The sequence below is a fragment of the Ornithorhynchus anatinus genome, chromosome 12 (assembly GCF_004115215.2).
Source record: "Ornithorhynchus anatinus isolate Pmale09 chromosome 12, mOrnAna1.pri.v4, whole genome shotgun sequence".
NCBI classification, from domain to species: domain Eukaryota; kingdom Metazoa; phylum Chordata; class Mammalia; order Monotremata; family Ornithorhynchidae; genus Ornithorhynchus; species Ornithorhynchus anatinus.
Window position 1 is genome coordinate 48517392 of NC_041739.1, and position 27371 is coordinate 48544762.

Below are 27371 nucleotides of genomic sequence, written 5' to 3' on the forward strand. Positions count from 1 at the left end.
AATTGCATTTATTGAGCACTTACTCTATGCAGAACACTGAAGAAGCACTTGGGAGAGTACAATATACCAGACATATTCCCTACCTACAACAAGCTTACAGCCTAGAAAGGGAGATGAACATTAATATAAATAAATTACTTATATGTACATAAATGCTGTGGGCTGGGAGGGGGGATGAATAAAGCGAGTGAGTCAGAGCAGTGTGGAAGGGAATGGAAAGAAAAGAGGGCTTAGTCAGGGAAGGCCTCTTGAAGCAGATGTGCCTTCGATAAGGCTTTGAAGCGGAGGTGAGTAATTATTGTTTGATATTATATAGGAACCCTGAGAAGCAGCATGGCATAATGGATTGAGCACAGGCCTGGGAGTCAGAAGGACCTGCGTTCTAATCCCAACTCTGCCATTTAATAATAATAATTATAATACTAGTATTTGCTAAGCACTTACTATGTGCCGTGCGTTGTTCTAAATGCTGGGGTAGATACAAGGTAATCAGGTTGGACACAGTCCCTGTTGGATATGGGGCTCAGAGTCTTAATCCCCATTTTACCGATGAGAGAACTGAGGCACAGAGAAGTGAAGTAACCTGTCCGGGGTCACACAGCAGACAAGTGTGAAAGAGCCGACATTCGAACCCACGTCCTCTGACTCCCAAGCCCCCGGCTCTTGCCATTAGGCTCCGCTGCTGGTTTTCATCTCTGCAGGGCTCGGGATCCCTCTGGAGGTTGAGGGTCACACCTTGGCTGCTGAGGCAATCCACAGGACAGTGCTGGAAGCCAGAGCACTTGGATTTACTACAAGGACCCATCTGTAGGCCGAAAATGCAAGCCAGAGGCAGTTTCCTGGCAAGGGTGCCTCTCAGCGCCTGATGTTGGAAAATTCAAATGAATTGATCTTCTCCACAGATAAGAAGGGCCTAAGAGGAGAGTCCTCTGCACTCTTTGGAAGCTCATAAACACTCTTAGGCTGTTTGAGCATTATCGAACAAGTGTTCTCTTTGAATTGGCAGACAGTAAATCATTTTATTTGGGCTTTTCACTCAGCATTCCTCTAAGTGTAACCTTCCTGGAAAATCTCGGGTGACTCATCATCATTAATTAAATATTGGTTGAACACCCACAGAGCCCAAAGGGTTTTAAAACACTTTCTGTAGGCACCCCTTTCAGAAGTTTTATTTTTAATTTTTTTTAACGAGAGTTTCTCGCTCTCTCTTCCCTACTATGTCGACCATGCACTGGACTCCTCACTCCCCAGATACTTAGCTGCTCAGCCCATCCGCACAGCATTTGCATGCCTGTTCTTGTACTTTTCTGCCACCCCTACCTGTAATGCATTTTAGTGTGTCTCTCCAGCTAGAGCGTAAGCTCCCTGAGGGCAGAGATCATGACGACTAACTCTTGTGCTCTCCCGAGTACAGTACAGTGCTCTGCAAAGAGTAAGCGCCTAATAAATGCCATCGATTGTTTGATCTTCTCCCTCTCGTCAGTCACTCAGGGGCCTCTAGTGGTCCGGAAGGACCCAGGAAAAGGCAACTTCCCTTCGCGATATTCTTGTTGAGCTCCGCTGGATTTCGAAATTCTCAGGCTTTGCTTAATTGTCCTTCTCCCGTGGCCCTTGAGCAGTTCGGCTCGGCTCCGTGACCTTATTGAACTAAAGGTCACCTTTCGATAATAATCCTGAAAGACTAATAATAGCAATCTTACCAATTACGGTGCCACATCTAAGGATCTCATTCCTGAGATTTTGTCGGTTAATAAACATAACAGGACATTTTCATTTTCATTATTTGCATATTTGTTTTGCATAGGAAAATTAAATGTGAGGATTAGATTTGCTTGGAATTCTTAGGGGTCGATGTCCTGGTCATGAAGGACTGCACGGGATAAGAACGGGTTTGGGAATGGTCATCGTGGTCAAGGAAGGCCAATGTTGCCTGTTTAGATGTCTGTCTAGACTGTAAGCCCGGTGTGGGCAGGGATTGTCTCTATTGCTGAATTGTACTTTCCAAGCACTTAGTACAGTGCTCTGCATATAGTAAGCGCTCAATAAATATGATTAAATGGATGAATGAATGATGTTAAGATGGAACGTTTGAATGGAGTGGGGAGGGAAATTTCTAAACCAAGAGATGTGTTGCTGATGCTGTTTCACAGCAGGGAAAAGTTTGCAGGAGAGAAAATGTACTGGGGTAAATATTGCCTCACTTTTCTTTACACACGATTTAAGTCATTTAGTGACTTTAATTTTTTAATGGCGTTTGGCAAGCTCTCACTATGTGCCAGGCAATATACTAAGCACTGGGGTGGATACGAGATTATCAGATCGGACACAGTCCATGTCCCACGTAGAGCTCACAGCCTAAATCCCCGTTATTCAGATGAGGTAACTGAGGCACAGAGAAGTTCAGTGACCTGCCCCACTTTTCACACAGCAGAAAAGTGGCAGAGCCGAGCTCAGAACCCAGGTCCTCTGATTCCTGGATCCATGTTCTTTCCACTAGGACGCACTGCCTCTTCACTTCCGTAGACAACTGAATTTAACACACTGTTTCCACCTCCACCTTTCCCTTTTTCCATATGTCAAAAACGAATGAGGGGTGAGGTTGACTTCCTGGTAATGTTTTCCTTCTTTTCAGAAAGGTACACTGCCATCGGAATATTTGAAATGCTCTCCTATTTACCCATCTCTAATCTATTTTTAATGTACATCTCCCCCGTGGACTGTAATAATAATTATGGTATTTGTTAAGCACTTACCGTGTGCCAGGCAATGGACTGAGCGCTGGGGTGGATACAAGCAAATGGGGTTGGACACCGTCCCTGTCCCGCGTGGGGCTCGCAGTCTCAATCCCCATTTTAGAGATGAGGTGACTGAGGCAGGGAAAAGTAGAGTGATTTGCCCAAGGTCATACAGCTTGGGCAGGGATTGTGTATACCAACTCAGTTGTATTGGTACTCTTCTCAGGTGCCTAGTACACCCAGTATATATTTAATAAATACCATTGATAGTCCAAGTGATCGATCTGATTACCCTGTGTCTACTCCAGGGTGCATAGTAAGCACATAACAAGCACCACAGTTGTTATTCTATTCACCTGGCTCACTTCGCTTGATCCGTTCATCTAGATTACTTCATTCCATTCCATTGGTGGGTTCTTCTCCAACATGTGAAGGTGATTAGCTTCAGCCGGTGAGACATCTTATCTAGTTTCAAGTCGTGTTTGTACATCTGTTGTCAGCCTGGCACCGTTTTGAAGTGACTTATCATTTGACTAGGGAATTCAGACACACCTTATTTTTCATTCTGCTTCTCCCCACCATATTCAAAAGAAACTCCAAAAGATAAATCCAGAGTTGATGTTTACCAGTGTATCCAAGAGACAGGTCCAACCTTTTTCTCCCTGCCGTCTTGCTTGAAAGCAGAGCACGTCGATCAATGGTGTTTATTGAACACTGACTGTCATTAGAGCACCGTACCACATCAATTAGTCTATCAGTGGTATTTATTGAATGCTTCCGGTCTGCGGAGCACTGTACCACATCGATTAATCTATCACTGGTATTTATTGAACTCTTGCCGTCTGTGGAACACTGTACTAAGGGCTTGAGAGAGTTCAGTATAATGAAATAGGTAGAGACGATCCATGTCCTCGATGATGATAATTACGTAATGATAATTGTGGTGTTCGTTAAGTGCTTACCATGTCTCCTAGCGCTGCGCTAGACGCTGGGGTAGATACAAGATAATCAGGTCCCACATGGGGCTCACAGCCCAAGTAGAGGAAACTGAGGCATCACAGCAGTTTAGCGACATGCACGAGGTCACACGGCAGACAAATGACACAGCTGGGATTAGAATCCAGGTCCTCGGACTCCCAGGTCTGTGCTCTTTCCACGAAGCCATGGGATAGACAGAGCATATTTTTGTGAAAGTTACAAAGCTCCATGTTTGCCCTGATATTTTCATGATTTGACCATCACTCAGGGAGCCGGATTCGGATTATGACCAAACTAAAGTTTAATCCCTGAAGGAAGCAAGCTCTGGGGCTTGGCTGCTTCTGTTGCACTGGGCTCAAAAGCCGTGAAAAGGGTCAGGATGTGGAAAAGGAATTGAAAGCTGTTTTCAGAATTCCAAATTCTTCAGGTCAGTTTTCCTCCAGTACTCAGATTGTTTAAGGAGGCTTTTTTTTTTCAGGAATGGTTTGAATAGGGGAGTTCTTTATTGTGAATAAAGGGGTAGCTTTTATATTAATGTCCTGTGCCTGTTCAGTGATTTTACTAGAATCCTACTGGAAATGAAAGGGGTGTTAGATGCCGCCTATGCTAATAATTGCTCCCAAGAGTGAAGCAATCAATCAGAGGTATTTATTGAACGCTTACTGTGTGCAGAGCACTGTACTAAGTGCTTGGGAGAATGCAGTATGCCGGTATAACAGAGTCAGTAGATGAGCTTACAGTCTAGAGCGGGGATGAACATTAATATAAAGAAATTACAGATTTATAAGTGCAGTGGGGCTGAAGGAGGAGTGAATAAAGGGAGCAAATCCACATGCAAGGATGACATAGAAGGGAGTGAGAGAAGAGGAAATGAGGACTTAATCAGGGAAAGCTTCTAGGAGGAGATGTGCCTTCAATAATTCAGGAATGAGAGTTGTTTACCCTCTGGGGCTTACACAAATAAAACAACTGTGAGACAGAGGTTACTAAAGTCAACAATTCTGGAATTTGATGTAATTTTTCATTTTTCTGGTAGAGCTAAAATTTGAATAAAACTGTTTTCCCCCCTCTGTTGGGCGGGAACCGTGTCTGATTTTGTTGTACTTTATCCACCCTCTCAGGATCGCACCTGGAGAGTTTCCAGTACCCTACCAGCCTCAACTATGGGAGGGAGAGTCCAGAAGAGGCTTGCTTACCCATTCTATTCCTAGAATAGGCTAATGGCTAGTCAGTGGAAGGCAATCTGCTACAAGTCAAGACTCCCCTGTGCTGGGCAGCAACGGCACGGGAGAGAGTCGAGGGCAGAGACTTGAGTAGGCTGGGCAGAAGGAGACAATGGTAAGCCACTTCCTATTTTTATCAAGAAAACTCTCTGGATCCACTGCCAGGACGATTGCAGATGGAGGTGGGGCATCCTGAGAGAGATGTGTCCATGGCCTCACGATGGGTCGGAGACGACTCGACGGCCAAAGACGAGACGAGCACTCAGCACACAGTATGCGCTTAACAAGTACCACAGTTTTTATCATAGTGGATGCTAAGCTAATTTTTGCCTGTAAGGATTTTTATTCTAAATGGTGAAAAAAGATAAAACTGATATTTATTTTACTTTATTGAAATAATTTTTCAGTTGCCAGCCACCACCACCTCCACACCCCAAATTTTCCATTCCAGGCCAGGGCCTCTAATGCCTACTGAGCAACATGCCTTTGCTACTGACTGATTTCTTTGAACACAATTTTAAAAGCTTTATTTTTTGTTGTGCCCTTAACTGCAGAGGGGCTTGGTGAGAATTGGGGCTTCTCGCTTTCTTCTCTTCCTCCGTCCTTCACATATGAAAAAACTTTGTTAAAAAAATGCATGCAATTTTATTAAGACCAGATGTTGCTATTTCACTTCTCCTGGCCTTTTTGAAAAACCCAGCATCGTAACCCAAGACTTCCTTTAAAAATTCTGAGCGAGATATTATTGTTTCATATGTATGTGTGTGAGGGTTCTTAAAACGATTTTGTAATTGAGTTGGGACTTTGCAAAGCCCATGGTTAATCATGCGTATCTAAACTCATATGCGGGTCTCTGGACAGTGCTCCACTTTAGGACAATTGCTTCTTTTACAGAAAGTAAAATTAGCAGCGTGGCCTAATGGAGAGAGCCCAGGCCCTTGGAGTCAGAAGGACCCGGGTTCTAATCCCGTCTCTGCCACTTGTCTGCTGGGTGACCTCGGGCAAATCACTTCACTTACTCTGTGGCTCAGTGACCTCGTTTGTAAAATAGGGATTAAGACCGTGAGCTCCATGTGGGACAGGGACTGTGTCCAACCTGATTAGCCTGGACCTACCTCAGAGCTTAGTACAGGGCCTGGCACATGGTCAGCACTTAGCAAAATGCCGTAAAAAACAAAAAAACCTTGCACGGGGCAGTACTTATGAATGACTTTTTCTACAGGGGTGGCTGCTGTGACACATCGTGGCTGGCATGTCCAAATAATTGGTAGGAAATTCCCAATCACTGGGATTTTTTTTTTAAGCCGTTGAATAAATTCTTTAACAAAACTGGAGAAAGTGCCTTGAAAGACTCCTCGAGAAGCAGCGTGGTGTAGTGCACAGGCCTGGGAGCCGGAAGGCCATGGGTTCTAATCCCACCACCGCCACTTGTCTGCTGTGTGGCCTTGGTCAAGTCCCTTCACTTCTCTGTGCCTCAGTTCCCTCACCTGTAAAAAGAGGATTGAGACTGTGAGTCCCACGGGGGGCAGGAACTCCCCCAGTGCTTAATACAGTGCCTGGCAAATAGTAAGTGCTTACCAAAAACTATTGTTATTATAACTCATATGATACTATATGTGGAAAGATTAAATATTTCATTCATGCTGGCCTCTAGACTTAAAGCTCAGTGTGGGCAGGGAACTGTCTTACCAATTCTCTTGTACAGCTCTGTTGTACTCTCCCAAGCGTGGAGTTCAGTGCTCTGCACACAGTAAGTGCTCAGTAAATACCGATGATGTTGACAGGGCCGCTGGTTCTGAACATCAGTGTGGTCATGTGGGATGAGACTAGACATTATGTTCCTAAGGATCTTCTAAAGCCAAGTATCCTAAATAATTTGTCACCCGTCTAAATTGTGATCAAAGGAATTATTGTGAAATGGAGTCCAAACCGAGAATCATGAGAAGCATCAAGCGCATAGTACAGTGCTCTGCACACAGTAAGTGCCCAATAAATACGATTGAATGAATTGTAGCCCAGAGGAAAGAGCACACGCTTGGGAGTCAGAGGTTCTAATTTTGGCTCTGCCAATTACTTGCTGTGTGACCTTGGGCAAGTCACTTAACTTCTCTGTGCCTCAGTTTTCTCAACTGTGAAATGGGGGACTAATACTGTTCTCCCTCTTACTTCTAGGCCAGAGGCAGGACATGGGTGAGAGGGCAGTGATGAGGTGAATGGAATTGAGATACAGTGAGTAGGTTGGCATTAGAGGAACAAAGTGTGCGGGCTGGGTTGTAGTAGAAGAGCAGCAAGGTGAGGTAGGAGAGGGCAAGGTCTTTGGTTTAAAGCTGATAGCCAGGAGTTTCTGTTTGATGCGGAGGTGGATGGGCAACCACTGGAGATTCTTGAGGGAGTGGGGAAACATGAACTGAACGTTTTTGTAGAAAAATGATCTGGGCAGCACAGTGAAGCATGGACTGGAGTGGGGAGAGACAGGAGGCAGGGAGGTCAGCGAGGAGGCTGATGTAGTAATCAAGGCGGGATAGGACAGGTGCTTAGATTAACATGGTATCGGTTTGGATGGAGAGGAAAGAGCAGATTTGAGCCATGTTGTGAATGTTGAACCAAGAGGATTTAGTGACAGACTGAATATGTGAGTTGAATGGGAGAGAAGAATCAAGGGTAATGCCAAGGTCATGGGCTTGTGAGACAGGAAGGATGGTGGTACGGCCTACAGTGATGGGGGAGGACAGGGTTTGGGTGGGAAGATGAGTTCTCGCCCCACAGCACTTACATTCATTTTTGTAATTCATGTATTTATATTAATGTCTGTCTCCCTCTCTAGACTATAAGGTCCTGGTGGGCAGGAACTGTGTCTATCAACTCAGGTATATCGTGCTCTCCTAAACACTTAGTGTTCCGCACACGGTAAGAGCTCAGTAAATGCAATTGATTGATAGACTGTGAGCCCCATGTGGGACAGGGACTGCATCCGATCGGATTACCTTATATCTACCCTAGCATTTGGAAGAGTGCTTGGCACACAGTAAGCCCTTAACGAGTACCAGAATATGAACGGATACCCTAATGATAACCTAGAATTATGAGATTTCATAAGATTTCATTTGCATCTGACTGGCTCACGTTCTAGCCAGCCCATTTTACCACTTGCTTTCTCAGAATCCTGGATTTCTATCTCTCTTTCTATCAGGCCTGAACCTCTGAGGTTCTCTGGGCATGGGATTAGACCGCAGAAACTCTGAGGGAAGGGAACCATGGAAATATGGGGACAACTCTTCCTGGATTAAGGAACAGGGAATCAGGGGTGGGGGTACAGATGGAAGCCGGTAGCACTCGGGCCTTCACTCTCCCCGGAGGTGAGCCCACACAGAGCACCTGTGATGCCTCTTCCTCAGAATCGGTCTCTACCCCTAGAGCTACGGCCACTTGTTTAGACTAACTGCCTTCATTAGGGGCACTGAGTTTCAGGAGGAAGAGGAGGTTAGGCAGGCAGAGTTGGGGGAGGAAGGAGGAGAGTTGGTGACAAGGAAAGGTAGAAGGTATTGTAAAAATGGGTGGTGGTCAGGGCTGGACTAATTTAGAAATATTTACAGGGACATCCTGGCACAAACGCTTTAGTATCAAGAGAAACATCTGGAGTTAGTCCAGTGAATCAATGATAATAATAAAAATGATAATTATGGTACTTGTTAAGTGCTATGGGCTTAACTGTTCTAAGAACTGGGGTAGATATAAGTTAATCAGGTTGGACACAGTCCCTGTCCCACATGAGGCTCACACTCTTAATCCCCATTTTACAGATGAGGTGATTGGGCAAATCAATTCTCTGAGCCTCAAAGTCACAGAGCAGACGTGTGGTGGAGCCAGGATTGCAAACCAGTCCCTTCTTACTCCCAGGCCTGAGCTCTATCCACTAAGCTGGGTCTCGATGGTATTTAATAGTGTTTACCATGCGAAGAACACTCTACTAAGCGTTTAGGGGAGGACAGTACCCCTAGAGTTGGTAGACACGCTCCCTGCCCACAAGGAGCTTACAGACTAAAGGATCTTACAGTCAGGCATTGACCGAACCCGCTCTGAGCAACTTTTTGCTTAATCTGAGCTCCGAACCGTTAAGAAGCTACTTCAGGCTAGATGTATTCCGGAGTGGCCCACACAGGCATCTGAAAACTTTGATTTTCCCCTTGCCCACTGGGGTGGTAGACTTTGATCTCTGAAGCCAACATACTAGTTGGAGACTTGGGAGCCGGCATGAGAAGTCAATGTCTGGAACCAATCCCACTTGGTGATTTTTTCCCTCCTAACCCTGTCTCTTTGGGGGTCCCTGTAGTGGTGATAGTAATAATAATGCTAATAATAACAATAATGCAATGTTTGTTACCTTTCTTGGGATCACACCTGAAGAGTTTCCAGGGCTCTACCAGTCTCGTCTGTGGGAGGGAGAGTCAAGCAGAGGCATTCCCATTCCATTCCTAATGTGGACAGGGGCTAGCAAGAGAAAGGCAATCCGCTACAAGTCAAAACTCACCTGTGCTGGACACTTACTTATTTTTACCAAGAAAACTCTCTGGTTACACTACCAGAACGATTGCAGAAGGAGAGCGGGGCGTTCTGGGAGAGATGTATCCGTGGAGTTGCTATTCATTCATTCTTCAATTGTATTTACTGAGTGCTTATTGTGTGCAGAGCACTCTACTAAGCCCTTGGAAAGTACAATTCGGCAACAGAGACGATCCTACCCAACAACGGGCTATGGGTCTTACACAACTCGACAGCATAAAGCAAGACAAGACAATGCTTTTTATGGCAAACACTTTCCTAAACTCTGGGATTGATAGAAGATAACCAGGTCAGTCCCATGGGGGGCTCAAATGAGGAGGGAGAACAGGTATTTTTGTCCCCAATTTGTAGATGAGGAAACTGAGGTACAGAGAAGTAAAATGACATCTTAAGTCAAGTGTTATATTGTGCTCTCCTAAGCACTTAGTGTTCCGCACACGGTAAGGGCTCAATAAATGCAATTGATTGATAAGAGTGTGAGCCCCATGTGGGACAGGGACTGCATCCAATCGGATTACCTTGTATCTACCCTAGCATTTGGTAGAGTGCTTGGCACACAGTAAGCTCGTAACAAATACCAGAATATGAACAGATACCCTAATGATAACCTAGAATTGTGAGATTTCATGAGATTTCATTTGCAAGTAGCCGAGCTGGGATTAGACCCAATGACTCCAACTCCCAGGCCTCTGCTTTTCTCACTACATTCCCTTTCCAAAATGTTGTGAAGTTTCTCAGACCAGACTGCCCGGGATCGTTTGGTCTCATCCGAGCCTGAGAAGTTCCTCTGAAAAATGAAGTATCTCCGAGGAATCTTTTTTTTGTTTTTCAGGAATGGAAAACTGAACCTTTTATTACCAAGGTGGGCAAGAGAGGTAGACAAGGCTCGTCAGTCCTCCTAACTGGATTTTATCAAAGAAAAGCTTATCCAAAAAAAAAATCAAGAAGTGGCACAAACTGGTTTAACTCAGCACTTGGGAGGGAAAAAGAGAAATGTTCAGAGAGATGAAAAATTCACAAGAGAGGGGATTTTTATTTTACTTTTTTCTTTTAGTGTCTTCCTCAGCTCCTGGGCTTTCCACATCAAAGCAGATCGACTTAGCCACAGCGTTTTCCACTCAGGAAGCTCTACTTAAATCTCTGTTCGATTCCAGGGAATATGGAGATTAAGTTCTATCCCACCTTGTGAAGTGCTCAGAGGCAAGCAACTGTACTTAAAAGCGTAGGTTAGATCGCATCGCCTTCAATGGTGTGGCTCTTTAATGTGTTATGTGCTCTCCTGCATGCCCCCCTGCCCCCTGGGATTTCTGCAAAATCCAGGCAAATAGTAATTACAGCAGAACAAACTGGCTCAAGAGGTTTCGGTATTAGAGCCGTCGTGCGTGGTGTTGAAATGATGGCTCCTCTATTTCTGCATTCCTGGGGAAGCTGGCCGGATTGCACAATAGAACTTGAACTTACTGATGCTCCCGTCGGGCCCGGATTGTTCATGTGGTTGTCTTGACACTGAAGCTGAAATATTAATCTCCATCATTATGCACGCCTCTGGAAGTGTCAGGAACATGGGAAGGGACATTTTCTTCCTTAATAATTTTGTTTTTTCGCCTTTCTTGTGACATTTCAATGCTCTGACATTTCACCTTTTCAAAAGAGGGCCATATAATGTGACGAGTTCGTAATAATAGTCCCTTTGCAGGATTCTCGAGAACAATGAGTGCCTGAGCGTTTCCCATGGTCTGAGAGATATTCAAATGACTGAACTGGGTACAGTTATTGTACTCTCTCTTCTGGACTTATTTTCACCTGTCAGAGATCATGTTACAATGTTGGTTAATAATATTACTACTAATATAATGACTCAGACTAACCACGGTGCTTCTTAGAGAATTAACCCCATTTTTCATTTTTGTTGTTCCATATTTGGTTGGCATATTTAGGCTCTGTACGCTCCCCTCTAGACTGCAAGCTTCCTGTAAGGAGGGAATGTCCTACCAGCTCTGTTGTAATGTCTTTGCCCAAGTGTTTAGTACAGCGTTCTGCGAACATTAAACACTCAATAAATACCACTGATGGATTGACTAATGAAAGAATCAGAAGAAAAATCCTAGAATTCAGATAGTTGAGGAAGAAGGGAAGCAGTGTGGCCTACTGGAAAGGGCACAGAGCTGGGAGTCAGAGGACCTGAGTTCCAATTCTGACTCCACCACTCGACTGCTGTGTGATGTCATGCAAGTCACTTAATCAACGGTATTTATTGAGCTTTTACAATGTGCAGAGCACTGTACCAAGCATTTGGGAGAGTATGATACAACGGAATTGGCAGAAATGTTCCCTGCCCATGATGACATTTAACTTCTCTGTGCCTCAGTTTCCTCAACAGTAAAATAGGGATCCACTTCCTGTTCTCCTCCTTACCTAGATTGTGAGCTCCTTGAGGGAGATGAGTAACTTATATCTACCCTGGATCTTAGAACAGTGCTTGACACATAGTAAGTGCTTATCAAATATCATAAAAAAGTAGTTTACACATTGATTTTAGTTTTCTTTCAGGATTGGAAACATATTCTCTCCTGAAACTGATTCAAGGTGCTTCTGGGGTCATGGTTCTGAATAAGAAAACACTAACACAACTTTTATTGGAAAGCCTATTGCATTGGATGGGGTTTCCTGGCTTTAATGACAATAACAAAAATACCTTTATTGTGTTTATGCTAAGGGCTGGTGTAAATACAATGTAATCAGATACATTTCCTGTGTCACATGGGGCTCACAGTCTAGGGGGAAAGAGGACAGATATTTAACCCCCATTTTACCGAGGAGGAAACCGAGGCAAAGAAGTTAGGCAACTTGCCTGAAGTCACAAATGCAGATAAGTGGCAGAGCCAGGATTAGAACACAGGTCTCCCGACTGTCAGTTTTCTCCTCTTTCCACTTGGTCACACTGCTTCTCTGAAGACTTTCTAACCTTTGGGATCCTATATCTAGTATCTGTGGTTCATCTAGGTAGGCGATCGCAACTGGAAACCGAACTACTGGTGTAAAACCGATTTCTGAATAAAGACTTCTAGTGGGATTAGAGTAGTTCTCCTCCTCTCTTTCTCGGTGGGATGGGGGTGTGGGGCAGCCCGGCTGGGCTCATCTCACCTCCTCTTTTGAGTCCGAACCTACCCTTTTACCCCTCCCTGGTCTTGGGAGGCCCCGGTGCCCAAGCGAGTGATCCATTAAAACTACCATTACCGCCCCTACTTTTTCTAGATCCTTCTAGACTGTGAGCCTGGTTGTGGGCAGGGATTGTCTCTCTTTGTTGCTGAATTGAACTTTCCAAGCGCTTAGTACAGTAAGCGCTCATTAAATATGATTGAATGAATGAACTTCTCAAAGTTGTGGATTGTGTAGACTGTAAACTTCTTGTGTGCAGAGGTCGTGCCTATTAATTGTTGTGTTTTACTCCAAAGCTAAAGCCAGTACTAAGCACAGGGCAGGTGCTCTGCAAACAGCAAGTGCTCAGTAAATAACATTGATTGCTTCTGAAAGTATTGACATTATGCTCAAATTTTCAAAATGTTTTGGTAGCAGAAAACTGTAACAGTCTATAGCGAATCAGTCTTTTTAAAGAACAGAAAGCAAAAAGTATGATCCATTAGTCAGATTTAGACTCTGAAATTGGAAAAGAAAGAACCACGATGACAGTTTGAGTAAGGGTGGTTATTCTTCCTACATAATCAGTCAATCAACGATATTTATTGTGCGCTTACTGTTGCGCAGAACACTGCTTTTAGCTTCACCTTAGAGGAGCTCTATAATATAAGAAATATATTTCCTTTTATAAATCCGGGGTACCCGGTAACAGATTTCTTCTAGAAGTCCAGGGTACCCGGCGACACATCTTTACCACAGTACCCTTTGACCGATCTCTAGAGAATCTATACGATAACCAAATCGCTTCTGAAAAGGCCTTGACATTAAATAAAGATTTAAGCTCTGACATATTTCCACAAGACATGTTCATACAGTATGGAAGGCCCTAAGTCCAGGCTGTCCAAAAGCCAAGTCTCCAATACCGGGCTCTGGAATTTGTTGCCCAAAAACACGCCTGACCTGGAACAGCCAATCACTTGAGCTGCATCAACGACCATCGCCAGCCTCATTTATCATTTCGGGGGCGTCGATTGGTCGCCTGCTTAGGCAGAGCCCGGGTGCTCTGAGAACTTTGCAAGGAGAAATAGAATAGGTAAAGCCCGCCCTCAAGGAATCTACAGTCGAATGAAAAATTCTTGGAGAAATAAACGGACAAAAATGCAATAGAGCGTGAGAGTAGACAAATAGAGATGAGTACAGGAGAATAAATACAATCCGCAACTCTAAGTAAATGGCTGTTTTTTGAAAACTGGAGATAGTTTTTTTTTTGGCCAAGCCAGGATATGTATTTAGAATGGTCAGTGATTACCAGCTCTTTCTTTAACTCTAAAAGGAAACTTTGAAAGATGTTTTTTATATTAGATATGACTATTTTTCCCCTTCTGAACAGCACTTCCAGTTTATACAAGTTAATCATAGTGGAGCTAGTCTGCACCTTATCTCCTTTAGGTTGATCCGCAAGTATCTCTAAGTGGATCATTTAAGTATAGATGGGATTTATTTAATGTTAATAATAATGCTGGAATTTCTAAAGCTTTTATTACATGCCAAGTGATGGGATAGATATAATATAAACACGTCATCATCATCAGTAGTATTTATTAAGCACGTACTGTGTGCAGCGCACTGTACTAAACGATTGGGAGAGTATAATACAGAGTTGATAGACACAGACCCTGCCCACAATGAGCTTACAGTCCTTATAAATTAGTAAGGAACAGATATGTACATAGGTGGTGTGGGGTTGAGGGTGGAGTGAATACTAAATGCCCAAAGGATATAGATCCAAGTAACCTTTTGGGCTTAAAGTTGGACCTTTTCTAACTCTTTTATACAAAGAAGTTCCAAAGACCTGAGATTTTTGGTTGGTTGTTTTTTTATTGAGGGGGAGGTGGGGAAGAAAAATTACATTTCTCGTAAGAGATACCTATTTCCTTTCTTGAGGCGGTCAACCAAAATAGGATATTCTTATTATATACCTAGATATACTATAATTACTATTTAAGAAAATTGCTTTTTAAAGAATAGCTGTTCTTGAAGCAAAAGTCAGAAATTCTTTGGATTTAGATTATCTCCGTCCTGAGAAGCAGTATTGCGTAGTTGATAGAGCTTGGGCCCGGGAATCAGAAGGTCATGGGTTCTCATCTCGGCTCTTCCCCTTGTCTGCTGTCTGACCTTGGGCGAGTCACTTCTCAGTGCCTCAGTTCCCTCATCTGTAAAATGGGGGATTGAGACTGTGAGCCCCTTGTGGGACAGGGACCGTGCCCAACTTGATTTGCTTGTATCAACTCCAGTGCTTAGTACAATACCTGGCACACAGTAATCGCTTAAAAATTCCGTAACAATAATTATTATGATCTAGCAATATGGAGTCTTAAAAGCTGTGTGCTTTTTTAAAGTATAATTTGCTATAAAGTGGCCTGGTTTGCCTTATACTTTGTTAAAAACAATACGTTGCTAAATCACACTTTCTGATTATTAACCAAAATGAGATTATTATCGTTTAACATCTTAAACTGATTCATTTTCTTCTTTATATTTTATAGCGAGTGGTAGAGCAAAATCAAATCTGTTAACCATCAGAAGAATCTCAATACCTTCCTATTCATTACAGAGGAATTTCTGACATAATTAAAAGTATATGGATTCGGAGTTTAATTACATAGTGGCAAAGAGATCAAATAAATTTTTGGACTCCCCACGATACACACCATACTAGCTCATTTATCATGTCGTCGTATATGTTGATTTCCTTTTAAAACAATGAATAGATATCCTTTCTTATATGTACTGCTGTCGATACAATCTTTTTGGCCATAATTCTCTAGAGATCTTACTTTTTGTTTAAAAAAGAATCAAATTCACGTTGCCTTGTATTTATAAACCATCCCTTGGCCCGCTTGTTTCTGTTGAGTTTTTGCCTTGTTTGCCAGGAATTTATAGAACTTGAAATCAAGTGGTTTTATCGTTGTGGACAGGGAGCGTGTCTGCTGATTCTGTTGTATTGTACTCTCCCAAGTGCTTAGTATAGTGCTCTGTACATAGTAAGCGCTGAATAAATATGATTGATTGATTATAGAGACCCCAAGCATTGTATTCCGATCATCCTCATCATGGTCGTCATCATCAGTATTATTTCACTTTCGAATCACAAGGAAAAGGCCCTTTGTGGTGACATCTAGGATTATTTCATAACTGCTAAATAAATCTTCCCCTAGGTAATGCTAAATTGAAAGGGGCTTTAATCACCCTATTGAAAGTCAGTCAAAATTCTTCACAGGTAGAGGACCAGAGGAAGGGAGGTGCTCTTTTAATTTTTAAAAATTTCATGGTATTTCTTAAGCGCTTTCAATGTGCCAACCACTGTACTAAGCAGCGGGGTAGATCCAAGGTAATTGGGTTACTGGCACGCGGTCCCTGTCCCACATAGAGCTCACAGTCTTAATCCCCATTTTACAGATGAGGTAACTGAAACCCAGAGAAGTCAAATGACTCGCCTAAGGTCACACAGCAGACAAGTGGCAGAGTCTGGGTCAGAGCCCAGGTCCTCTGACTCCCAGGCCCATGTGCTTTCTAGTAGGCCACACACTGCTTCAAGCGTGCTTTGGCTTTTAAGCTCAATTCAACTTTGCAGCGGTATCCCAAAGTGGGAGAGAGAACTGTAGGAAATACTGACATCAGAATTCAATAAATGTGGCGAAAGAACGCTTTAAAAAAAGAGGCATAATGGACGATGGCCAGATTTGGAAAAAAAGGCAGAGAGAGAAGCAAAAAGGTGCTTCTCTCTTTTGTTCTCTTTGAAGTTCTAGCATTTAATTGTGGTTTTTTTTCCATGTCCCCAGATTGGAAACTCCTCATGGGAAGGGACTGACTTCAATTTAAATCTTCTCTGTGGCATTTATTAAGCACACTCTCTCTCTATTCCCAAGTGCTTGTCCTTTCTTATGCCGTCGAGTCGTTTCCGACCCGTAGCGACACCACGGACACGTCTCCCCCCGAACACCCCTCTCTCCAACTGCATTCGTTCTGGTAGTGTAACCGTAGAGTTTTCTTGGTAAAAATATGCAAGTGGTTTACCATTACCTCCTTCTGCGCAATGAACTTGAGTCTCCGCCCTCGACTCTCCCCCGCGCTGCTGCTGCCCAGCACGGGTGACTTTTGACTCGTAGCAGACGGCCTTCCGCTCGCCAGCCGCTGGCCAAGCTAGGAATGGATCGGACAGGCCTCTGCTTGACTCTCCCTCCCGTAGCCGAGACTGGGAGAGTACTGGAAACTCTCCGGGTGCGGCCCCGAGAAGGGATCTCAAGTGCTCAGTCCTCAATAAATGTGAATAATTAAAAAACAATTAAGTATACAAATAAACTCACTTACACGAGGAAACCCACTCTACTGAAACAGTAATGCTCACAACGTCATTAATCCTAAGGCAGACTCATCTCCTATCTATATCTAGGAGTGTCCATTCACACATTCACACTTAAAATCTTCCTAATATCTATTTTCTTTTTTAGCTGACTCCTAGACTTTGAGAACATCGAGGGGAGAGACTGCCCTATTATTATTGTCTGATATAATGCATGGTGGATACCCTATTAGTGCTAGGAGGTGGTAAGGATAATTATGACAAACATTCCTTTCTTTTGTATTCATCACATAAAAGTGTCTGCTTCCATTTCTCCCATTTAAAATACTATAAGTCTTGGTTAACAGATGCATTTTTCCTATCTGGGAGAAACGTTTTAAAGCAGGGTAAATTAAGGGAGCCAGCTGGCTTTTCTGTTAGTTTATTCCAGCTAATCTCTGCTCTAAACAATACCCTGTGGTCTTGTAATGGAGAGCCTTAAAAGATCTACTCGGTCTTTTGAGAAAAGAACGAGAAATCTACTGTTTACCCACTTTTATGTACGACTCTTTCCTTTTATGTACGACTCTTTCTGCGGGTTATTTTTTTTTTTTTGGCTTTGTTGGTCTTATTTTGCTCTTCTTTGGCAATTGCACCAGAGGAGGATTTTTCTTAAAGATTTTATCCTTTATTTTTAAACCAGCTGGGTCAATCTTGATGAACTCCAAATCAACTTTAGGTTGCATTTTATCTTCAAGAGGATAAAATAATGAAAATATCTTATTCTCCACAAAACCAAGTGTGTATTAGTACTAGAATGTTGTTTAGTGATCTCCCACTGAATGTTATGCACTGTACTAAGTGGTTGGGAAAGCTCAGTACACAGTTCCATTCCCACAAGGAGCTCGCATTTTATCAGCGGAGAGAGGCATAAATAGTCTTCTAGTGGTGGAATCAGACTAAGTAGTTGAATATACAGCGGATTATTCTAAACCTACCCTTGCCACTTGCCTCCTGAGTGACCTTGGGCAAGTCACTTCACTTCTCTGAGCTTCAGTTTCCTCCTCTGTAAAATGGGGAGTCAGTACTTGTCCCCCCTCCCACTTAGCATGTGAGCTCCATGTGGGACAGGGACTGTGTCCAACCTGATTATCAGTGCTTGGCACCTAGCGAGTGCTTACCTCATACCGCAGCTTTTATTATTGTCATGATTATTATCATTCATTTACACCTGTGTTCGGAGGGTGATGTGTAAATAAATGAGTGCTAGAGGTGGTTGCTGGGAATGAGTCGTGGGAGCCATTTTGAATTAGTGAGCATTTAGGAGGACTTAAAGGTTTGGAGCCTTAAAGCCAATGAAAAAGAATTTCTTTTTGATGTGGAGCTATCCATTGGAGGCTTTTGAGAATTGGAGAGATGTATGTCGAATGATCTTTCAGGAAGGTGATCCAGGGAGCAGCATGAAGAATGGACCCGAGTGGAAAGAGGCTGGAGGCAGAGAGACCAACAAGGAGGCTAGTACAGTTATTAGCCGACACGATGAGTGCTTGAACCAGAGTGGTTATTTTTTGGTCGGAGAGGGAGCGCTGATCTGGGAAATATTTTGGGAGGAAGAATCGTTGGATTTAGCAGTCGACTGGATGGCGTTGATGAATGACCTTGAGATGCTGAGGCTTCTGGGTCAGAGAAGACGGTGAACCTGTCTGTTAGTGGAGGTGGCAAAACTGTGAAGGCGAGAGGATTCTAGATGAAATGAGAAGTTCAATCTTGGGCGTGTTGAATTTGAGGGCCAGCAGGACATCCATATGGAGGTGGCTAGAAGCCAAAGGAGTGAAGCTTCATGGCCTAGTGGAAAAAGCACCGTCTTGGGAGCTGGAGGGCCTGGGTTCTAAGCCCAGCTCCGCCACTTACCTGCTGGGTGACTTTGGGCAAATCACTTAACTCCCCTTGCCTCAGTTTCCTCATCTTCAAAATGGGAATTCAGTATCTGTGCCCCCTCTTACTTAGACCACGAGCCCCTTGTGGAACCTGATTATCTCGTATCTATCCCAGTGTTTCATACTGTGCTTAGCACATCATCGTCAATGGTATTTACTGAGCACTTAGCGTGTGGAGCGCTGTACTAAGCACTTGGAAAAATACAACAGAGTTGGTAGTCACGTTTCCACAATAAGCTTACAGTTTAGAGAACTAAATATTTAACAAATCCATTATCACTATTATTATTGTCGTCATCATCATTATTAAATAGCAGGGGATGAGGTTGGGGCTGGAAAGAGGGATTTGGGAATCAGCCCCATAGAGGGGGTCTCATCTTATGCCATCGAGTCGTCTCCAATCCGTAGCGATGCCGTGGACATATCTCTCCCAGGCTGCCCCACCTCCATCTGCAGTCGTTCAGGTAGTGTATCCTTAGAGTTTTCCTGGTCAAAATCCAGAAGTGGTTTACCATTGCCTCCTTCCCCAAGCTGAGGTTTTACGAACAGATAAAACTCCCAACAGAGGGTTGTATAATTCCAGCAGAATACAAATGCCCACATCAGAACCATGGGGCAGACACAGTTGGAAGATGAGAAATGAAGCCAGTGGAAAACGTAAAAAGCAGAGAAGGTGTCAGGGAGGTAGGTGAATCAGTTAATCAACTCTGTTGAGCATTAACTATGTGCAGAGCACTGCACTAAATGTTCAGGCAAGGATGATGCAGCAGAGTTGGTAGATGCAGTCCCTGGCCTTAAGGAACTTACAGTCTACGGGGGGACTTGGCAAAACCAAGACCGGAGGGTATTTTTGGGAGTTGGCAAGTGGTGTTAACCGTGTCCAAGACGTTGGTGAGAATCAGGAGAGGGTAGAGCCCGGTCATCGGCCACCCTGGAAAGTGGAGTCTTGGCTGAGTGAAGGGTGTGTAAACCTGGCTGTGGTGGGTCCGGATGAGAGCTGGTGGGGAGGAAGTGAAGACGGCTGATGTAGACAGATCCTTCGAGGAGTTGGACGGAAAAGGGACAGGGACGACGGGGTGAGGTGGAGCGGGCTGTGTGGTCCAGAGGGGTTTTTTAATTTTGGGGACGTGAGCATGTTCGAAGGTGAAAGAGTCCCGAGAGTGAGAGGCATTTTTAAGAACTGAAGTAATAACAGAGTGGCCTGGGGGAAAGATCATGAGCTTGGGAGTCTGGGGACCTGGGCCTTAATCCCACATGCCCGCTGGGTAACCTTGTGCGAGTCGCTTAATCTCTCTATTTCTCTTTCTTCCTGGGTAAAACAGAGATTAAGTACTTATTCTCTCTCTTTCAGTCGCAACCTCTGCGTGATAGGGACTGTGTCTGATCTGATTATCTTGTATTTATACCAGCACTTAGTACAGTGCTTGGCTCAGGGTAAGCGTTTAACAAATACTGTGATTGCTGTTATTTTTAGAATTGGAAAGCACCTCTTGGTAAAAAGCTCGGTAGGAGGTGAAAGAAAAAGAGTGATTAGTAGAGTGGTGAGGCAATGAAGGAGTGATTTAAATGCTCTCCCCTAATGGTTTCTCTTTTGCTCGATAAACTGGTCAGCTTCAGAGGCAGTGAGAGAGATGGTGGGGGAATCTGGCAACCACAAATTAAGGATGGCCGGTAAATGTTGGTCCAGGCATGGGGCAAGTTGACATTAGTGATTTTGGGCATTTCATGAAGGACTGAATCAATTGCATTCATTGAACGCTTGCTGTCTGCAGGGCAGTCAGCAAATCAGTGTTATTTATTGAGCACCAGCCGCGTGCAGAACACTGTACTAAGCACTCGAGTGAGTACGGTACAACAGAGTTCATTCATTCAGTCATAATTATTGAGCTCTTACTGTGTGCAGAGCACTGTACTAAAGTTGGTAGACACGTCACCTGCCCACAACAAGCTTACGGACTAGAATGGGAGAGAGTCATTAATATGAATAAATGAAGCACTGTGCAAAATGCTGGGGAGAGTACAATACCATAGGTAGCCACAACTCCTTCCTTCAAGGAGTTTACGGTTTAGTGCAGGAGGATAGACACTATCGTAAACTACAGGCAAGGGAAGAAACTCGAGATAATAATAGTAATAATAATAATAATGGTATTTAAGTGCTTACTATGGCAAACATTGTTCTAAGTACCGGTGTAGATACAAGGTAATCGGTTGTCGCACAAGGGACTCACAGTCTTAATCCCCATTTTACAATTGAGGTAACTGAGGCACAGAGAAGCTAAGTGACTTGCCCAAAGTCACCCAGCTGACAAGTGGCAGAACCAGGATTAGAACCCATGACCGTGCTTTTTCTACTAAGCTACGCTGCTTCTCATATAATTATGATTTGTTAAGCACTTATATGTGCCAGGCACCGTACTAAGCGCTGGGGTGGATACGACCAAATCCGGTTGGATCCAATCCCCGTCCCACATGGGGCTCACAGTCTCAATCCCCATTTTCCAGATGAGGGAACCGAAGCCTAGAGAAGTGAAGTGACTCACCCTAGGTCACAGAGCCGACAAGTGGCGGAGCCGGGATTAGAACCTTCTGGCTCCCAGCCCCCGTGCTCTACCCACTCCACCATCCTGCTTCTCTAAGGATGCGGTTAGGGTGGATGTGGAATATCAAACCGTGTAGTGCTCAGTGTGGCTTCTCTCTGGCACGTATATGCCACGCTCCTCTGCTGCCCCGCCACCTTCCCTGCGCCCCTCTCTCAGACCGCCGTATCCGATGACCTCAACCCCGCTTCTCTCCAGACCCCGCTGGCTGATCCGGGCTTCTCCCTCCCTTTCAATCAAAGGATTAGAGGTGGAGGCGGGGGAGAATACGTGGATTTCGGAATGTAATTGAAATGGGGCGAGGGAGGTGAAATGAGCAGAGACAGAACAGACAGTGAAGCTTATCTCGAGCAGGTGCAATTCCCAGAATCCTGATTGCACCATTCTGGCAAAAGTTCTGGAATGAAGACGTGGGAAACGGCATGAGGAAATGCGGTTTTCTTCTGAATCTGTAGGTCTGGGTACTAATATTTATGCCACCCAGATATTTATGTTAATTAATGTCTGTCTCTTCCTCTAGATCGAGATCGCTGGGAGTAGGAAATGTGTCTTTTTGTCGTTGTACTCTCCCAAGCGCTTAATACAGTGCACTGCTCGTAGTAAGCACTCAATAAATATGATTGAGTGAATGAAAGAGGAGGAGGCAGCAGTTTGTCGCTGCTGCTTTGGTTTTCCTATGTGGTAAAAAAAAAAGCAGGGATTCAATAAGAAATCTCTTGTGCAGCAAAATAAGGTTGCTCTCTATCCGTCAATCGATGATATTTATGGAGCGCTTAAGATGTGCAGAGTACTGAACTAAACACTTGGGAGAGTTGATAGATGTGTTCCTTGCCTACAGTGAGCTTACAGTCTATAAGAGGCGATAGGAATTTCAATACTCTAATTATAGATATGAATTTAAGTTCTGTGGGGCTGAGGGTGGAGTGAATATCAAGTTCATAGGCAACGCACGGGAGAGAGGGAGTGGCGAAAAGAGTTGGCTTCATCAGGGAAGGCCCCTTGGAGGTGATGCGACCTTAATAAGGTGAGGAGAGTGGTGGTCTGGTGCACATGGAGGGGGAGGGAATTCTGTGCCAGAGGGAGGATGTGGGAAAGGGGTCGGAGGCAACATCCTTTACTTTTCATTGATTCATTCTTTCATTCAATCGTATTTATCCATATAGGGCGTTGTACTAATCGCTTGAGAGAGTACAATACAACAATAGACAGACACGTTCCCTGCCCACAGTGAGATTACAGTCTGGAGCGGGAGACGGTCATTAATATAAGTAAATAAATTAGATATGTACCCAAGTGTCGTGGGGCTGGGAGGGGGGGATGCATAAAGGGATCATGGGTTCCAAATCCCACAGTGACCAAATCTAGTTAGAAAATCCGTTCATATCCTGAGAATTTAAAAGCAATAGACTCGGCATCGAAAGTAACAGCTGTTAATCGAGGCTCCTATTTAGGGAGGCAAATACTGAACAAAGAAACCCAATAAATCTTTTAAATTGGTACCTCATTTTGGGCAGGGATCATGTGTGCTAACTCTGTTATGTTGTACTCTCCCAAGCGCTTAGAACTGTGCTCTGCAGATAGTCAGGGCTCAATAAATACCACGGACTGTTGTGTGCGTGATCTCTACCCAGTGCTTCTCGGCCATTCCATGCTGAATTGGAGCAATTCGTGCTAACCTCAATCCCACTTTCCTTAGCTTGAAAGTGGGACTGCTTATGTTGTTTCTGCCGAAAAGAGCAAGTGGATTTTACAGTTTAAAGAGAATTTTCTTCTGCCCTACATAGACTTAATCTCTCTATGACATCAGTAAGAAATCTATTAGGGAGAAATTTTGCATCTGTAATAGTATTCTTAGTGCACTTTCCCCCATCCAATTTGTGAAGGTTGAGAGGAAATGAAAATCTAGCTCGGTACACCTTAGATAAAAATATACCCAATTTCATTGCTGGGTGGATTTTTTTTGCACTGAAGCCACCTTTGATTTGAATATCTTCCCGTAGAAATACAGCTCTTTGGTTGAATCTAAAGCTATTTGCCATGAAATTATATAGTCCAGTTACTGAAGCATTGCAGTGACTTTAGTTTTATTTTTTTTTAATCTCATACAAGTGTTTTCCAGTGAACTGCATGTTCCCTGTCCATACCGAATGATTTATCAGCCAGATTGTAATTTTACTAGTAGATGAGCACGAACAGAAGACTTTCTCCAAATAAAGCTCTTAAAAATAGTTGTACGTCTCTTCTTGTAGCCTGTGAAAGTCCCTTCGGTAAGGATATTTATGGTCTGTTGTTTTTCTCTCTACACATCTATGGTATAAATGTAATTTAGAACCATACAATTTAAATATCCATTTTCGTAGCATAGATGCCAGGTTTCTCCATCTTAGTATTTTCAGGGACACTTGCGCAGTGGTTCCACAGTCTTCCTCAGGACATAGTGGGTTACCCTCCAAATTAAGTCTGCAGATGTGCTTCTACTCATAAAACTGATTAATGGGTGTTTTGTTAATTAAAGTCAAGGAGGAGCCAGTACTGTATATCACGGATCTCTGCTTGGTTGCCCTTAAGATGCTGGGAATTTATGGTCTTGCAGAGACGGGGAGATTGGGAGGAATATTATTCATCTCAAGTCAGAATAGGAAAGAAGATGGCTGTTTGTTCCAACAATATCATTGCCTTTCTTTAATCTTTAATTAACTCTCAGAATTTGACTAGATCTTCAAATAGCAGATGGTGGAATGGTGCCAAATACAGTTTTCCATCTGCTTTTCATACTTCGAGGGATGATCTCTAAAGATAAAAGATATCGGGAACCTTCAGTACAGTGGTTCCAGACAATTGGGGACCATGCGATTTCGATCAAAAGTATATTTGATAATGAGCAATTTAATAAGCAGAGGCAAAAAAAAAAGCAAGCAGGTCATTCTGGGCTGCCCAAACTGATTCAATCAAAATAATTGCTATTTTATATATGTGATGGCAAAACAGGGCCCGGTCTGATGGTTAATTTTCAAAGGAGCCTGTTTAAAGATGACTTCATCTGGTCAAAGTAAAGGGAGGTGGACTGTTGTCTTTTATTTGTGTCTCCCTGTTAGTGCAAGTTACTTGTCTGAGTCGAAGTAGGTACGGGACCCCTAAGCCTGCGTCAGCCTCCTTGCGGACCTCCCAGCCTCCTGCCTCTCCCCACTCCAGTCCCTTCTGCACTCTGCTGCCTGGATCATTTTTCTACAGAAACATTCAGTCACTGGCTTCCCACTCCTCAAGAACCACCAGGGGTTGCCCACCCCCCTCCGCATCAAATGGAAAGTCCTTACCGCCGTCAGTCCCCTCCTAACTTGTCTTGCCGATTTCCTTCTACAACCCAGCAAGTCCAGTTCACCTCCTCTACCGCCAACCTACTCACACCAACTACTCGATCACGTCTAGCTCGCCGCCAGCCCCGGCCCACGTCCTTCTGCATTTGTAATTTATTTTGATGTTGGTCTCCCCTTCTAGACCGTATGCTTCTTATGAACAGGGAAAACGTCTTTCGATTCTGTGGTATTGTGCTCTCCCAAGTGCTTAGAACAGTGCTCTGCACATAAACTGTACCTGATAATTCCAATCAATAGATTGAGTGGTTCCTGCCAAGTACCTAGTACCGTGTAGCTCATAGTGAGAGCACATGGAATAGCGGAGAGAACATCCATGGTGTATAGAGCACGGGCCTGGAAATCAGAAGTTCATGCGTTCTAGTCCCAGCTCTGCCACTCATCTGCTGCGTGACCCTGGACAAGTCACTTCACCTCTCTGGACCTCAGCTCCCTCATATGTAAAATGGGGATTGAGACTTTGAGGCCCACGTGGGACAAGGACTTCCTCCAACCTGATTAGCTTGTATTCACCCCAGTGCCTGGCACATAGTAAACGCTCAACAAATACCGTAACTATTATTATTATTAATTATTTTTACCACCCCATGGGGTGCTCAATAAATGTGACTATTACTATTACTGCTGCTCCTCCTTGTTTTTGAAATAACAGTAAATTGGGATTTCTGATAAAGGATTTTTTTTCCCATCTTTCGAAAGGAATGAAAAGGTAACATTTGCAGAGGTCATAATACTAATGGGGGCAATTGAAAGTGTTTTTCTCCTTGAAATTCTTTAAACAGCAAATTTGTTTTTAGTTTCTTACTAAATGCTCAACCCTAGAGTTTGACAAACCTGTTGTCTGTGGTGAAAACTCCTTTGAACTGTGCTGAGTCCCTTGGTCCAGAATATTTTTCTGAGGGTTTGAAGGTTGGACAGCACATGGACTTTGTGTGTGTTGACAGGCATTCCAAGGTATGGAAGAAAAGCCCTGTTTTTTGTCTTTGAAAATCTTCCAACAGCTGCTTGTCTTCACTGTGTGGAAGATGGAGGGGCACTCAGTCAGCGGTATTTGAGTGCTCATGGTGACTGAGCACTGTGGTAAGCGCTTGGGAAAATACAGTTCAACATGCATTCATTCAGTCCTATTTATTGAGCGCTTACTGCGTGTGGAAAACTGGACTCAGCGCTTGGAAAGTACAATTCAGCGACAAAGAGAGACAATCCCTGCCTACAGTGGGCTCACCGTCTAGAGTGGGAGAAAGACATTAAAAGAGATTAAGGATAGGGAAATAGGAGAGTATAGGAATATACAGAAGTATTTTGGGGGGCTGGTATGAGCATCAAGGTCTTTAAGGGCAGCTAAATTCACAGTCGATGCAGAGGGATGGATGGATAGGGAAAATAAGGGGCTTAGTCTGAGAAGACTTCTTGAAGTAAATGTTATATTAGGATCATTGGGAAGCTGGGAGCGTGGTTTTTTGTCAGATATGAAAGGGGAGGGAGTTTCAGGCCCGTTGGAGAATGTGGATAAGGGGTCGGTGGTGAGATAGACGAGATAGAGGTGCATTAGGTCGGTGGAGGAGTGGTGTGTCCAGCTTGGGTCAGAGTAGGAAATCAGTGAGGTGAGATACGAGGGTGAGAGGTGATTGAATGCTGTGAAGCCTCTGGTAAGAAGTTTCTGTTTGATGTGGAGGTGGATGGGCAACCACTGGAGGTTTTTCAAGAGTGGGGAAACATGGTCTGAAAAGACTTTCAGAAAAATGATCTGGGCAGCTACTACTAGTGAAGTTTACTAGTACTTCAGCACAGAGTAAAGTCTGGACTGGAAAGGGGAGAAGTAGGATGCAGAGAGGACGACGAGGGGGCCGACGTAGTAGTCAAGGTGGGAAATGATGAGTGCCTGGATCAGCGTGGTAGCAATTCAGTTGGAAAGGTAAGGGCGATTTCTAGAGCTGTCGTGAAAGTAGAACCAACAGGATTTCATGGCAGATTGTATGTGTGGGTTGAATGAGAGAGACTGAGTTGAGGACAGTGCCAAGGTCATGGGCTTTTGAGACAGAGAGGATAGTCTGTAATGTGAGGGAAGTCAGGTGGGGGACAGGGTTTGGTTGGGAAGATGAGAAGTTCTAGTTTGGATTTATTAAGTTGGAGATGTCAGCTGGACATTCAAGTAATAATAATAATAATAATGTTGGTATTTGTTAAGCATTTAGTCTGTGCAGAGCACTGTTCTAAGCGCTGGGGGAGGTACAGGGTAAGCAGGTTGTCCCACGTGAGGCTCACAGTCTTAATCCCCATTTTACAGATGAGGTCACTGAGGCGCAGAGAAGTTAAATGACTTGCCCACAGTCACACAGCTGACAAGTGGCAGAGGCGGGAGTCGAACCCATGACCTCTGACTCCGAAGCCCAGGCTCTTTCCACTGAGCCACCCTGCTTCCCCCGGAGATGAGTAAAGATGACTGGAGGTAAGAGGAAGCGCAAGGCTGCGGAGAAGGAGAGAGAT

At 44.0% G+C, this 27371-nt stretch overlaps 1 protein-coding gene across 3 annotated transcripts in view; it reads left to right on the top strand.

Moving 5' to 3' along the window:
• PPP3CA (protein phosphatase 3 catalytic subunit alpha) overlaps positions 1–27371 on the top strand; it is a 393218-nt gene that overhangs the window by 83840 nt on the left and 282007 nt on the right. Inside the window, exon 1 of one of the 3 annotated variants that reach the window (XM_029076560.1) lies at positions 27309–27333. The exons of the other annotated variants lie outside the window; for them this stretch is intronic. Coding sequence (XP_028932393.1) covers positions 27324–27333 — 10 coding nt within the window. The 5' untranslated portion in view covers positions 27309–27323. Of the gene's footprint in view, positions 1–27308; positions 27334–27371 lie in introns of those variants that run through there. 3 annotated transcript variants of the gene reach the window in all.